General features: G+C 39.6%; 1 protein-coding gene across 1 annotated transcript in view; it reads left to right on the top strand.

Annotated features, from left to right (window-relative positions):
• Positions 1–15,538, top strand: part of gli3 (GLI family zinc finger 3) — a 258,364-nt gene that overhangs the window by 206,977 nt on the left and 35,849 nt on the right. Inside the window, 1 exon segment of the mRNA XM_067434871.1 lies at positions 7,538–7,743. Coding sequence (XP_067290972.1) covers positions 7,538–7,743 — 206 coding nt within the window.

Below are 15,538 nucleotides of genomic sequence, written 5' to 3'. Positions count from 1 at the left end.
CGCTCTCTCCCTCTCTCTCTCTCACGCGCTTCCGGTAGAATTGTCCGTAAGGCCCATACAAGGAAATTCCGCCCCCATTAACGTCAAAGGGGACGCATGATCTCAAATAACTTGCCGAAACTTATGACTAACCGGAAGTAGTATTTTTGACAAAGATATACTCCCATCAAACGTCCACCTTAACTTTTGAAACTTTGTCTATGTTTAGTATGGGATTCCAAGTCTTTAACAGTGTAAAAAGATCAGTATGCATGAAACAGCATTTCACCCTCCCCTTTAACACTTCTTTGCTACCAGTATGCTGTAGCATGGGTATGGGAGTATCTGCAAGAGGAGGAAGCATAAACATGTCTTGTGATTGAAGATGTGCAAAATGGCCCGTAGTGCCCAGTGAGAAATCATGGCAAGTGGTTGACTCATGCCTTAATGGATCTGGTGAAACTCAAAACTGGCACATTCTTTTATCTTATAAAATATTGCAAAGTATACTAAAGGAAGATGTTGGCAAGCTTGTGACTGTACAGTAGTTTGCACAAATGTTTTCGTTTGAACAATATTTATTTTACAATATTAATTAAATTATCCACAATCCGTTTAAACATCACTCGTCTGGTTGGAAGTAAAACTGTGTGGTGGAAATTGATAAACCAAAGCAACATTCAACACAATCTGTAATAATTAAATAATTAAACTAAATAAATGGTAGTCCAAGGCATACTTCAGATTCAATTTATTTAAAAAATCTTTTATTCAACTGGCTAATTATTATAGAAAATAAGAACAATAGAAATAATGGGCTGCAAACTGACATATTTTGGCAGCAAATGCTTTCTTCAGGGTGCACATGTATTGTCAATCTCATTACATTATAAGTTGACTGTTAGGTTAGGGTTAGTAGAATAAGTTGACATGTACTTCCAGAGTTACTTATATTCAGAAAATATAGGCCTACATAAATTAAATAAAGTTATCAAACAATACACAATCTTCACTGTATAAATTATAAATTAAATATAAATAATTGTTTTTATTAAAGCTACAAACGTCATTCAGTAAAGAGCAGTGAGTGATTATCTTATTCCCTTTCAGTCTGTACACTCCGAGTTATGTCAGTTCTGACAAAATGGGGGTTTTGCCTAGAAGAACTGCCTTCGATCTCTAACAAAATGAGCCAATGGCATGAAAATGCCATGGGTCTGTGAAATTTTCATACTGCAACTCCGCCCACTGTGTGGATAAAATGACGTTGCATTGCAGTCTCGCATTAATGTTTCTGCTTCGGAGCCGAGTTCTTCTTCTCTTCCTGAGCGACTTGTATTGCTTCAAGACGAGCGTCTCCTCAGAGTATTGGTGTTACGGTGCATTCCAGCGAGTTCTGCATTCCTGTCCAATCTGTGCAGTGATCTGTTACAGCGTGCGTGTTTCTCCCTGGACGTCTCAGCATTCTGGACAGCATACTCCTCTGTAAAATAGCTGCACATGGCACGTCTTTTTAAAGATGTCTCACCCGTGCTCCGTTCCTGGGTGTGGTCAGCTGGTTAGTCCAACTGATGGGCATGATCGCTGTTTAGTTTGCTTGGGTCTCTTGCACGGCGAGTTCATGAATGCGCCTTGTTGTCATCACTGTGCTGCGATCGAGACTCAGTGATCTCCGTAGTAGAGGGAAAGTCCCATCTACCACAGCCCAATCTACATTCTCAACGTGAGGCAGTACTTTGGCTGGTGGTCAGGGTGATCTGGGGGTGACAGTGTGTGCCAACCTGACAAACATTCCTCAGGCCACACCCCCCTTTAGCACACTGCAACCAGTGATGTTCTCAGATGGTGGTGTTTCCCGTCCTGGACCTAGCGTTTCATTTGGTACCGGTGGATGGCGCTATGTTGATTAACGTGTCACGAGGTGGGCTGGATTCCTCTGCAAATGAAGATTTGGCTGTGGAAGGTCCTCAGAGACATGCACGAGTGCAGTGCTAAACCTGTTCTAATGCAGGAGATGTTTGCAGCCACCGACCTCGCCCTAAGGGCAACGAAGGTGACCGAGCGGGTCCAGGAGCGCCTTCTATGCCTCAACCTGGCTAAGATTCATGAGTCTGAAAGGACAAGGTTCCATAACACTCTCATCTCCCAGGCTGGGCTATTTGGCGGTCTTGAGACAGGCTGCTCAGAGGTGAACTCGGTTCTTTTCTAGGAGCTGGTGATAGGAGCTCTCATTCCCCCTGGAGGAGGGCCGGGGGAGAATCTTTTGTTTCAATCCCCGAAAATCCTAGCCGCTGGTCTAAAAAAAAAGGAAGGCGGCACCCTATCCTTAGTTAAAGAAAGAACTGACTCATTCACCTCTGAGCACCAAGAGGGCACAACTGGCAGTGTGAGACGCACAGCTTGCCACTCTCAGTCTCCTCTGTCACCAGCCCCCTGCCAGTTGAGAACACAGTGGAACACACATCCTTCCCTGGTTTCCTCTGTTAGGGTAAGGAATTCGATCCTGCCCACACACAGGGATGTTCCCACTTCTCCCATGTCTGGGCCAGTCATTCTGCTTCGCTGCCCCATCGCAGGTATGCCTGTGGCTCACATGAGCCCGCTGGTTCAGTTTCTGGGGGCCTGGCTAGCACTTCTTGCACCATCAGGCTAAGCTATGTGATTGTGCTGGCTATGTGATTGTGCTGGCTAAGCTATGTGCTGGTTCGCTCGCACCATCAGGCTAAGCTATGAGATTCAGTTTGCACAATCTTCTCCCCTATACCATGGTGAGTGGCAATGCAACTGTCATGCGTGCAGAGATTGACACCCTAGTGGCGAAGGGTACCATTGAGACCATCCCTCCAGCTGAGATGAAGTCCGGCTTCCACAGCCCTTACTTCATTGTACCCAAGAAAGGCGTCGGGTTACGACTGATCCTGGGCCAGCACATCTTGAACCGAACCCTACACAGGCTTCCTTTCAAGATGTTGACAGCCAAACGCATTTTCGACAAGATTGTTTTGCAGTGACTGACCTGAATGACGCGTACATTCATGTCTCCATTCTTCCTTGACACAGACGGTTTTCCTTCAAGGGGCAGGCACACCAGTACGCTGTTCTCCCATTCAGGTTAACCCTGTCTCCTCACGTCTTCATGAAAGTCATCAAGGCAGCTCTTGTGCCACTCTGGCAGCTCGGGGTTGCATCCTGAACTATCTCGACAACTGGCATATGGCACTCACAGTCAAAGTAACGCTGCTCAGGTTGCTTCATATGAGTCTGCTCCAGCACTGGCTTCATTGTGGAGTCCCGAGATGGGCATGGCAACAAGGCACACTCCGGGTTCCAGTTACCCAGGCCTGCCGTCAGACCTTCACCAGGTGGAAGAACCTCAATTTTTTACAGGTGGGAGTGCCCTTAGATCAACATACTGGTCCGTTCAGAAAACACAGCGACATATCAACCAACAAGGATGTTGCAACTTGCCTGCTGTCTTATTGATTCACAAGCATCTGAGGTCACTTCGTGCCATTTACATCTCAGGGGATGTGAATTGTTCAGCCAACAAGCTGTCAAGCTGCTGACAAGCTGCTTCAGCCTCTTCCGAGGGAATAGAGACTCCATCCCCAGACGGTTCAGCTGATTTGGGAACAGTTTGGTGATGCACAGATAGATCTGTTTGCCTCCCTCGACTCTCCCCACTGCCACTGGTACTACTCCCTGACCGAGGGAAATTTTGGCACGAACGCGCTAGCACACAGCTGGCTGCAGGGCCCACGCAAGTATCACACAGCTCCTGTGCAAGATCAGGGTGGACAGGGAGCTTGTCCTTGTGGTTGCCCTGTACTGGTCTGGCCAGATCTGGTTCTCAGAATTCATACTCCTTGCGACAGCACCTCCCTGGCCGATCCCTCTGAGGAAGGACCTCCTTTTTTCAGAGAGGAGGCACCATATGGCACCCGCTCCCCGACCTGTGTAACCTTCACGTGTGGCTCCTGGGGTCTCATTTATAAAACTTTCTGTAGATTTCATCCTAAAAGTGTACGTACATACAAAAGCTAGATTTTGAGTACGCACAAAATTAGTAGTAGCAGATTTATAAAACCATGTTCACGCCAGAACCTGCGCAAAAATCCCTTTATTAATCACAGCCAGCAGAAGACTGTGCGTATGTGCATCTCCACCCTGTCTCCTCCCTAAAATCACCATATATGGAGCTTACAACGCCTAGTTTTATCATGCATGACCTCCACGTGACACCATGTTTAACATTGTATAACATTGTTTAACATTTAAAGACATTAAAAGTATAAATGTACAAGACACTATAAATGCACTATAAATTTGTGCCTTACACAGTACATTGCTGACAATCATCCAATATCCTTTTTATGTTTTAGAATTAATATATCAAAATATCCATAAAAACAAAATTGCATAAAATATTTTCATTCATTTCCACGGGCCAAATGTTATTTTAATTCAAAATATTTTGATAATTTTAAACCCCTTAACTCAAAAACATTCATGCAGTTTTGGTACCCTCTTGGGACGTCTCAGTGGTCTTATCTGCCCTGTGGAAGGCTCCCTTTGAACCTTTGCAGTCCATGTAGCGGAAGTTTCTGTCTATGAAGACATTGCTCTTGATTGCTCTGGCTTCTATCAAGAGGGTAGGAGACCTGCAGGCATTTTTGGTTGACGAAGCATGCCTGGAATTTGGGAAAACTCCCATCAGGGACCAGGTGGTGAACCTGCAAGTGCTTACCTTGGAGGAGTAAGACCTAGCCTTGGCACTGCTCTGTCCAGTATGTGCCATTTGCGCTTATGTAGACAGGACGTGGTGCTTCAGGACCTCAGACCAGCATTTTGTCTGTTACGGAGGGAAGCATTGTCATGGCATACCAGGTTCAGGGCATGCCATGCCCCCTAGGGGTTAAGGCACACTACATTAGAAGTGTAGCTTCCTCTTGGGCTCTTGCGCATGGCGCCTCACTAGCAGACATTTGTAGAGCTGCAGACTGGGTGAAACTGAACATATTCACAAGATTTTATAATCTCAGAGTGGAGCCTATATCCTCTTGTGTACTCGCCTCAAATGGCCAGTAACTGGAAAGGCACAGGGGTATTTGCTTGCTGCACCATTCCACTCCACGGACTGGATGCGTGCAATTATTCGCTCAGGTGAGTTTCTCTGTAAGCCTTGAGTTCCTCCAGACCTTTTGACGCCTGCACCAGAGTGCATGCCCAGATGGTCCCAGCCCTCATGTCATGCCCAACCCCATGTGCATGGTTCCCCCGTTGGGCAACCCCCACATGTGTATTCTCCAGGATAAGTCTCCTTGAGCAAGGAAGGCCCTGAAGAAAGGGAACGGAGATGTTATGTCCCCACACCTTTGTACCACTAGTACAGCCGGGCCACTCAGCTTCGGCTCCTCAGCAGGTAAACATAAATGCGAGACTGCAATGCAATGCCATGTATACCCACATGGTGGGGCGGAGTTGCCTTGTGCAAATTCCACAGACCCATGGCATTTTCATGCCATTGTCTCATTTTGTTCGAGATCGAAGGCAGTTGGCTTCTAGGTAAAGCCCCGATTTCATCAGTACTGAGTACTGAGTACATCAGTACAGTCCTTCAGGGAACGAGAGTTACATACGTAACTGAGACATTTTCTATTGACTTTATTAAACTCATCTAAGACGTACGAGAATGCTCGACAAAATAGGATTTTTTGCATAATTTTGTCTTTTTGTCTGTTCAAGTGCAAAAGAGAACTCTGAGAGCACTGTCTAAAGTGATTGTCTGTGTGTATGAATCGTGTGTGTCACACAGACAGGAGATTCACAGATGCACACCAATACCACACGGAGTTCTCTTTTGTATCTTGTTGTGCTTGAATGGTTTAAAAACATTTGAATGAATAGAGCTAGATCATATAATGCAATGTTAATTGTGCTAAATATTTTTTATATGTGATAAAAAAACTGATAAAAAATTGCATGCATTAACAAGGTAATTGTGACAGCCCTAATGTTAATATAGTTAGTTTTCATTTTAGTTTTATTAATTAATTTATTAATTAAGTTTTATAGTAATTGTGCTTATTATTTATTTATTTATTTATTTATTTATTTATTTATTTATTTATTTATTTATTTATTTATTTATTTATTTATTTATTTGTTTGTTTGTTTGTTTGTTTGTTTATTTATTTATTTATTTATTTATTTATTTGTTTGTTTGTTTGTTTGTTTGTTTGTTTGTTTGTTTGTTTGTTTGTTTATTTATTTATTTATTTATATTTAGCTTTTTTTTAAATAATACACTGCACACTGCATTTGTAGTTTAAGTACTAAGTATTTCTAGTACTTCAAACTAAACTTATTTTATCTAATATTTATTTTATTTTAATTCAGGTGCTGATTCCATGTAGACTCAATCAGTTAATTGTTGTTTTAGATTGATTAATTAAAACAAAAAACAAACAACTGTATCAGATTCAGTGCTGTATTGCTTATATACAGAAACATCCCCATTAACTTTTAGCTTGCCTAAAAGCCTTCAGAATGAAGGGTTCTCATTAATGATTTAATGACACTTAAGAAAGAGTTTTGCTGCTTCCACTTTAGTTTTTTTATTTTAAGATACAGGCCAAACTCTTTCATTAGTGGCTAGCAACGTCGACTCCTCAAGGGCCAACAGTAGAGAATTCAGAGTGGACAAGCTTTAGACTGTAATTGGGTCCATCTGGTCCATCTGGTCCTTCAGGTCACTTGAAGTCAAAGTTCTCTACAGGATTTTACTGTACTTCATTTAGTGTGTGTGCACTCACGCCTCTTAAGTAATAGTCAGTAATTATTATTTTAAAGTAATTAGGCCAAACACTTCTCCATTATCTTTAAAGCCCATTATTCCAATTTTTAAATGTATCACTAAAATGTCTTTGGTTTTTCTCATCCTAAGTCATGCAAACTCACATTCACAGTCCTGCTTGAAGAAAACTAAAATAAAAATGTTTGAATAGGGGTTGTTAAGACAACAACAAAATCCTCAGCAGACTGAGTGACGCTCACCATCTAAAGAAAAGATGGCAAAGCATTGTGGGTAGCGGTAAAAATTCCTGGCCGTCTCTGTCTGATTAAAATGTGATGTGTTGAAAGCTGGCTTTGATCTTAGGAAATGTCTGTGAGGGAGCAGCTGGAATTTAGCTTGGGCTTTTCCCCTCCCGCTCACTCCGTGATTTGGCCCTGCAGATGGAGGCCGATAGATAGTGTCACCATTCATTTCCTGTTCAAGCTCATACACCATTCTGTGCAAAACACTAGACCTGGAGCAGGGATTCAGAAAGAATAGATCACATGCCGAGCTTTTGTGGCTTGTGCTGAGCTCTGTTTTCTTCAATGCTTCATTCTAAATGTATGCATGTGCTTTGGTTTGTACATGCACAGTTAACATGTCATTTTGCAAATAAACCTAAAGACTTGGAACATCCCACCCCACTGAATGGTGGAAAAATACACCATCTGAAAAAGACTCCTAAGGTGCTTAAATGCTTTTCTTCGTCTCTGATTCCAGGCCTCCTGCATTGGCAGCCAGCCCAGCGTTTTCTGATATCTCCCTTATCCGGATCTCGCCGCACCGAAACCCTTCAGTGGGGGCGGAGTCGCCCTTTAACCCCCCACATCCATACATTAACCCCTACATGGACTACATCCGCTCACTGCACAGCAGTCCCTCTCTGTCCATGATCTCTGCGGCAAGGGGCCTCAGTCCCGCAGATGGTAAGTACCTCAGAGACCTGTTCTGGGCCCACTACACTGCAAAAAAAATGCTTTTCTTACTTAGTATTTTTGTCTTGTTTCTAGTCTAAACATCTAAAAATACTTTAAAAATAAATAAATATTTACTAGACAAGCAAGAGTAATTGTCTTGTTTTGGAAAAAAAATTAAGAGAGTTTTTGCTTAAAATAAGCTAAATAATATGCCAGTGGGGTAAGCAAAATAATCTTAAAATTTTGCTTACCCAACTGGCAGATTATTTTGCTTATTTCAATTTTTGGACTAGAAATAAGACAAAAATACTATTCATATTAATATAAATCTATCTATCTATCTATCTATCTATCTATCTATCTATCTATCTATCTATCTATCTATCTATCTATCTATCTATCTATCTATCTATCTATCTATCTATCTATCTATCTATCTATCTATCTGTCTGTCTGTCTGTCTGTCTGTCTGTCTGTCTGTCTGTCTGTCTGTCTGTCTGTCTGTCTGTCTGTCTGTCTGTCTGTCTGTCTGTCTGTCTGTCTGTCTGTCTGTCTGTCTGTCTGTCTATCTATCTATATACACCCCCCTATATACATCTATATATATATATATATATATATATATATATATATATATATATATATATATATATATATATATATATATATATATATATATATATATATATATATGTATATATATATATATATGTATATATATATATATATATATATATATATATATATATATATATATATATATATATATATATATCATAATTATTTTAGATGCAATTAATCGAGAGTTAACCGGTTTGACTTCACTAGTTTTAATATTTTGCTGGAATCACTCTCTATCTTTTTTGTATCATGTCAGAAAACCTCTGGAGGAACATTCACAAGTCGTGGAATCACATCCTGAGTTAAAAGGGGGGTGAAGTTCAAGGCCATGGTTGAGTACAGAGGGCACGAAAAGGGAGGGAAGGATAAGAAGTGGGAATGGTTTATAGGATGGACTCCAAAGGCCTTCAGGGAGCCATTTTTGTTCTTTTGCGTGAAGGCGGACTGGGAAATTCATTAAAGGGTCAGCAGGAACCTGCTGTTTTTAAAGAGTCTCTACAGTATGCTGGCCTCTTGGCCTTCTCTGGAGGCATGGAGCTTTAATTGAAGCCTGAAGCCTCACATTTCAAAGAGGGACAATTAGAGGGGCCTCTCTGTGGCCAAAGATAATCATGACTGTATTGAACTGCGGTGCCATCTCACAGGAGGCAGGTCTTGCTATGTACCACACGTGTCAAAGGGAGAAATTAAACTTTTCCAGATTATTATGGGCTATATTAAACTTGCTGATGCAGTTTGTTTTGAGGTGACATTTTGTTGGTGGATGTGTTTATCTGCCAAAAATGCTTTTTTTTTAAATTATTAATAATATTTTTTGTTTCTTATATAACCACCACAATTCATGTTAGTGGCTGAGAATAACTAAACATGGGTGCTAGTTTCCATACGCTTTCACTTTATCATTTTGTTTTTTTTTCTGCTTGCTTTCCAACCCTGTTTTGAAACACATTATCATGTATTCTCCCAGATGCCAACATGGTCCACCAGCAGAATGCCTCCTGGCTCTTGGTAGCGCACCATACTGAGGGTGCATATTCATCCTTAAAAACTGCCACTCCAATATCCCACAAGCAGAACACACTCGCTCCAGCCGTTCCCCACCGCCAGTCCTGCAATTTGGTGCCAACATCTCCCATTTAGAAATTCCGCAAAGCTCTTTCTGCACGTGAATGGGGAAACGAGGCACATTATGGCTCAATGCAAGAGCCGAGGCAAAGCAGAACAACGGAGACAATTAAGGAAGCCCCCCTAACCCCTCCCTCACTACTTAAGACAAAATACCCACATCGAATTAATTTGGAATTTCTTCTTACGTTCACACAACCAATCAGAGATGCATAGTCCATGCATTCAGTCTAGGCGTCAGTCGAGATCTTTTCATCTGCTCTGTTCATTTCTTCTGGGGAAGACAGGAATTAGCCACCACACTTTGTGCAGCTAAACTGATTTTGTATTTGCATTGAGAAGCACTGTGTCAGTCTTTCTCTTATTCTCTTTCATTTTTTGTGCATATATATGTGTGTCTGTGTGTTATTTTAAGCATGTTGCCACAAATTTATTTTTAGGATCAATTTCTAGGACCTGTATCACTCTGTAGCTAAAGAGTGGAAGAGTGGAATATAGAGGGAAAACATGAAAGAGAGAAAAAAAGAGAAAATCAGTTTAAAAGTTTGGATCTTAAATTTAGCAATTTTGTTAATTAGTTACCCTCATGTCATTTCAAACTTATGATTTTTGTTTAAACATAAAATATGTTTAACCATGGCAACTCTAGAAATAGTTTTAGCATGTTAATGAATATGTTAATGTATTTGGTCTTGGTAGACTAGATCTGCTGTTGCTGCAGAGCAAGTATGGACTTGCTACTGCCGATAAACAGGCCTGCTCCTGTGAGCATTTAAAGGTGCACTATGTAGTATTTTTGAAGTAAAATATCCAAAAACCACCAGGCCAATGTTATATGTTATATATAACTCCGATCTTTCAAGTATTCATAGTCTTGTGTAATCGACGCACAATCCTAAATAAACCTGTCTCTTGCGTGATACCCTGAAATTTTGAATATTCCGATCTAATATGATTTCTGACCTGTAAAGTTGCCAGAATAATAATCATACACAGTGTGTGAGAAGAACTGGCACCCCGACTGAGTCTGGGTTCTCCCAAGGTTTATTTTTCTCCATCATGCCCTGATGGAGTTTTGGTTGCTTGCCACTGTTGTCTTTGGCTTGGCTTGCTCAGTTGGGGACACTAAAATTATGATCAAAGTTATTCAACTAAATATACAAATAAAATTTATGAATTAGGTTGTATTTAATTCTATAAACTATAATACTGATCTGCCAACATTGTTGCAATATGATAAATTAAAATAAGATGATAACATCACTGTTTTCTCCAGAACGACTGTACAGCCAAATCTAATTTTGTTGCAATATTGTCCTGTTTGACACTGTGAAGCTGCTATCACAATCGTGATTGTAAAAGCGCTTTATATACCGCTATCATTTTTCAATCAATCAAATAAAGTTGATTGATTGATTGATATGTGACCAATAACTGAAAGTTTTAAGTTATTCAGATTCTGAAAGTCTTGTCTCCAAGCTTTCCAATGATGTGTAATTTGGAAATCTGATAATATTTGGAGAAGTTGTGGCCATTTGAATGTAGGCATTTAACACTTTGGTTAGGCTACCATTAAATATTGTATTAAAAAAAACGGAAAAAAAGAAAGAAAGAAAAGATGATTTTCAAATGATTTTCTTTTATGTTACACAGAAATAAATTCATTCAGGTTTGGAATGACATTAGAGTAAGTAAATCGTCACATTATTAAGTTGAACTACCCCTTTAAAACAATCATATTTTTCAAGAGTTAACACCTACTTGTAAGACACTGATAGTGATCTTTCATGAGGTTCTCATTTAAATAATATTTAGTTTAATTTAATTAGATCTATTAAAAAGTTAATAAAACATTTAAAGAGAAAAAAGCTTTGTCCTTAATGGGATTCCAGCTTTAAAGGTGTTTTGTTTAACTGTCATTTAATGATAAGTCACAGTTAAAACCATGCTCTTCATTACCATGGGTATATGGTTTCTAAAATATATAAACCATATATAATAAACTTTTGAATTTGTAATACAAAAATATTGTAAACACACACGGAAAAATAATAGCAGCATTTTTAATAAATACATTTCTTCCTAAACACCTTATTTATTTACTGTTAGTAGCTGCAAGGTAAACTGTGGTTGTGCTAAAGTTTGTAGTTGTGTGTATTGCCGTTTTCCACTTTACCTCGTCATATAGCCTATTTACATGCTCGTGGCTGTTTACAGCTGATTCACCACAGAACCTGTAATGTTCCCATATCACACTATTGTATAAAACTAAATTTGGAGTCAATGTGCCGTTCATCACTTCATAGAGCAGCAGAAACGTACCGTAGGTTTGTCAGCGGCAGCGCTGTGTGGATATTATTTATTTATTTATTTGGCAGAAACTCTTTGCTCTTAGCAGTGAGCAACAAGTGTCACAGCAGCCACTGAGCAAACTCACAGTAACGTCATATCATAAGTTTAAACACACTTTTAAATGGATCTAATATTGTAAATGAATGAATGAATGAATGAATGAATGAATGAATGAATGAATGAATGAATGAATGAATGAATGAATGAATGAATGAATGAATGAATGAATGAATGAATGAATGAATGAATGAATGAATGAATGAATGAATGAATGAGGCATTTATATAGCGCTTTCATATGTACTACTGTAGATCCAAAGCGCTTCACACTCATGTCAGGGATCTCTCCTTAACCACCACCAGTGTGCGACATCCACTTGGATTATGCGACGGCAGCCACAGTACAACGGCGCCAGTGCGCTCACCACCACACATACCAGCGATAGGTGGAGAGGAGAGAGGGTGATGGAGAGGAGAGAGGGTGATAGAGCCAATTTAGTGGATGGGGATTATTAGGAGGCCATGATTGGTAAGGGCCAATCGAGGGAATTTGGCCAGGACACCGGGGTTACACCCCTCTTTTAAGAGAAGTGCCATGGGATTTTTAATGACCACAGAGAGTCAGGACCTCGATTTAATGTCTCATCCGAAGGATGGTGCTCTTTGACAGTACAGTGTCCCCATCACTATACTGTGGTGTTAGGACCCACACAGACCACAGGGTGAGCACCCCCTGCTGGCCTCACTAACACCTCTACCAGCAGCAACCTGGTTTTTCCAGTTGGTCTCCCATCCAGGTTCTGACCAGGCTCAGCCCTGCTTAGCTTCATAAAAGCATAATAAAAGTCCTGCTGCCTGTGTGTGTTTGTGTAGAATCGCTCCAGCTCCTTCAAAGTTCGGTTCTGCTCTGCTTCATACTACAGTAACATTAAAGGCCCCGTTCTTCGCATGTTTTCGAAGCTTTGATGTGTTTACAGTGTGCAATATAACATGAGTTCATGTTTCGCGTGTAAAAAAAACAGTATTTTTCACACAATTTACTTATCTGTACACCGCTGTTTTCTCTGTCTTAAAAAGTTCTATGAAGTCCCTCCTTCAGAAATACATAACTAGTTCTGATTGGGCCAGCGCTTCCCGTGTTGTGATTGGACAGCAGCTTAGCGCACTTTGCCCGGAAAGGTCCAGCCTCTTACCATAACGGGGAGATGCAAGCGCAGAATGCCACTCTTCTCCACATGGGAGAGCAACAAGACCACGCCCCCTATTTTGCGTGTTCTTGTGGGCGGAGGGTTAGTCAACAAACTGTTCTAGTGATGTCATTACATCACTGCACTTCCTGCTGTAGTCCAAACTGGCCGTTCGCTGTAGGCTTTGAAAGGGAACTTCTGGTAAATAAAATATCTCGCTTGGCTTTGAACTTTGAGCTTTATAATTTTACAGGTATTACTTATGGTCTAACAGCAACATTACACACTAACTAAAGTTTGAAAGATGGAATCGCGAAGAACGGGACCTTTAATAATCACATTCATGAACATGAATTCTACCTAAGAGTCCTATCCCAATTTTTTTCCAGCAGCTGTGAGGTGAAGACCATGTCCCACAATTCTGTGCTCAAACTTTGTGTCATCAAACTACACCTTTGTTTTGAATTGGCACCCTCTAGCGGACGGAAAAGTTACATATTGTAGCTTTAAGACATGCTGATGCTGCATAAATAAACATAAATCCTGTAGCAGATCCAGGCATGTAGAGGTGGAGGATTTCGGAGTAAATCTGACCACTCTACAGCAAACATTGAACCAGACTTGCAGCTTGCATGTAAAGGTCCTATCAGCCTGTGCCCTCCAGAGTTACATGACTGAACAGTAAAAAAGTGTAGAAAATGGGTAAACAACTTTTCGATTTCCATGTAGGTGAGAATGAAACACCACTTACCACTGATTAGTCAAGCAAAGATCAAACAGTGCTGTCATTATGTCAGTTCTGTGCAACAGAATAATAGTCATTTGTTGCTAGTTGTACAGACTCTTAAAGGGTTTATAGCAACTACATTTCATCTTCCTCTTCAAACAACCAGACTAATTGCTTGACCCACACTGTACCAGGGCAGAGCCTAGGCAGGGCTTTCTTCTGTATAGACATAGATACACTATATGTATAATTACCTGTGCAAGAGAGATACAATAATATAGGTATTTTAATACACATTTACACATAAATATGAATGTACATTGAATTTGCTCCCTCATTACCAAATAGTCTACTTATGGCTGCTGGTCATATAATTAGAAAATCATCACACAAAAAAACTCCATGCCATGTCGCATTGTTGCAGTAATTCAAGCAAAAGGAGTCCTAAAAATCATTTTTTTGTCTTAAGTAATATTCAAATTCTGAGATACTGAATTGGGGATTTTCCATTGTTGTCAGTTATAATCATCAAAATTAAAAGAAATAAACATTTGAAATATATCAGTCTGTGTGTAATAAATGAATACAATATACAAGTTTCACCTTTTGAATGGAATTAGTGAAATAAATCAAAATTTGATGATATTCTAATTAATTATATGACCAGTCAGTACCTGTATTTGGGAAACCTATTTTATTTAGCTGGCCAACTCTCAAAATCTGTGTGGCAAAGCATTATGACACTGGACAGTGTAGAGCAAATGCATTTACTTTATAGTGAAGCGCAGCCTTTATTCATATCTTTCGTTTTAGGCAATATGCTGTGTTATTATTTATTAATATTGAGTTAATGAATATTAGTATTCATTGATATCACTCAAAACCATCACACTCTGGTGGTTATGGTCAGACTGTGGTGTTTAATTCCTGAAGGAATCTGAGTTTTTGAACGTATCAGTTGAGTGAGTGATTTATTGACAGCCACTTGATTTTTATTTCTGAATGAATCAGCGTTTCGAGGGAATAGGTCTATTAAATGATCATTCATTAACTCATTGACTTTCAACTGCCTACTGGCGATATTTCCGAGTATTTTGTCATTTGTTTCATATTTCTGTATTCAAAAGCTATGTTTAAGACATTAATCACATTACACATTACATGCAATTGCTGCAATTGTTGTAATTTAAATATCTAAATACATCCAAAAACAACTTCAGATGCTGATTTATTTGGTAAAATATCATTCTTAATTGACAAAATTTAGGAATTTAACATTAAAGATGCAATACATGTTTAAGTTACCCCTGAAAATCCATACCCCTGAAAATCCATCAAGGGGCCAAATAGTTCCCCTTACGGCAAAGTACATTTTATGACAGTGATAGATGGTAATAACTATAAATATATCTTCATCTCTAGCTTTATTTTTGAAAGTGTTATTTCAAAATTTACTCTTGAATCGATATTGCCCTATAAAAAAAATTTGGACTTTCGCAGTACAATCGACTTGGATGTTTAAGTTATTTCTACTTAAATTATGTTAAACTGACTTTAAAAAATAATGAGTTACATCTTGTATAACGAATAAAAACAAGTTTAACATTGCTTAACTTATTTTAATGAGTTAAAACAATGTAAAAACATATGTTGTCATAACTTATTGAACATATAATGTTTTACAGTGTGGTCTGCACTTCACTGTAGCCTAAATGCATTCACTCTGTGCTGTCCAGTGCATTGTGGAGCTTTGCAACATAGATTTTGATAGTTGATCAGCCAAATAAAACAGA

The sequence above is a fragment of the Pseudorasbora parva genome, chromosome 24, assembly GCF_024679245.1.
Source record: "Pseudorasbora parva isolate DD20220531a chromosome 24, ASM2467924v1, whole genome shotgun sequence".
Taxonomy (NCBI): domain Eukaryota; kingdom Metazoa; phylum Chordata; class Actinopteri; order Cypriniformes; family Gobionidae; genus Pseudorasbora; species Pseudorasbora parva.
Note: the sequence above shows the minus strand (reverse complement) of the source record. Positions and strands in the feature narration are given on the sequence as shown.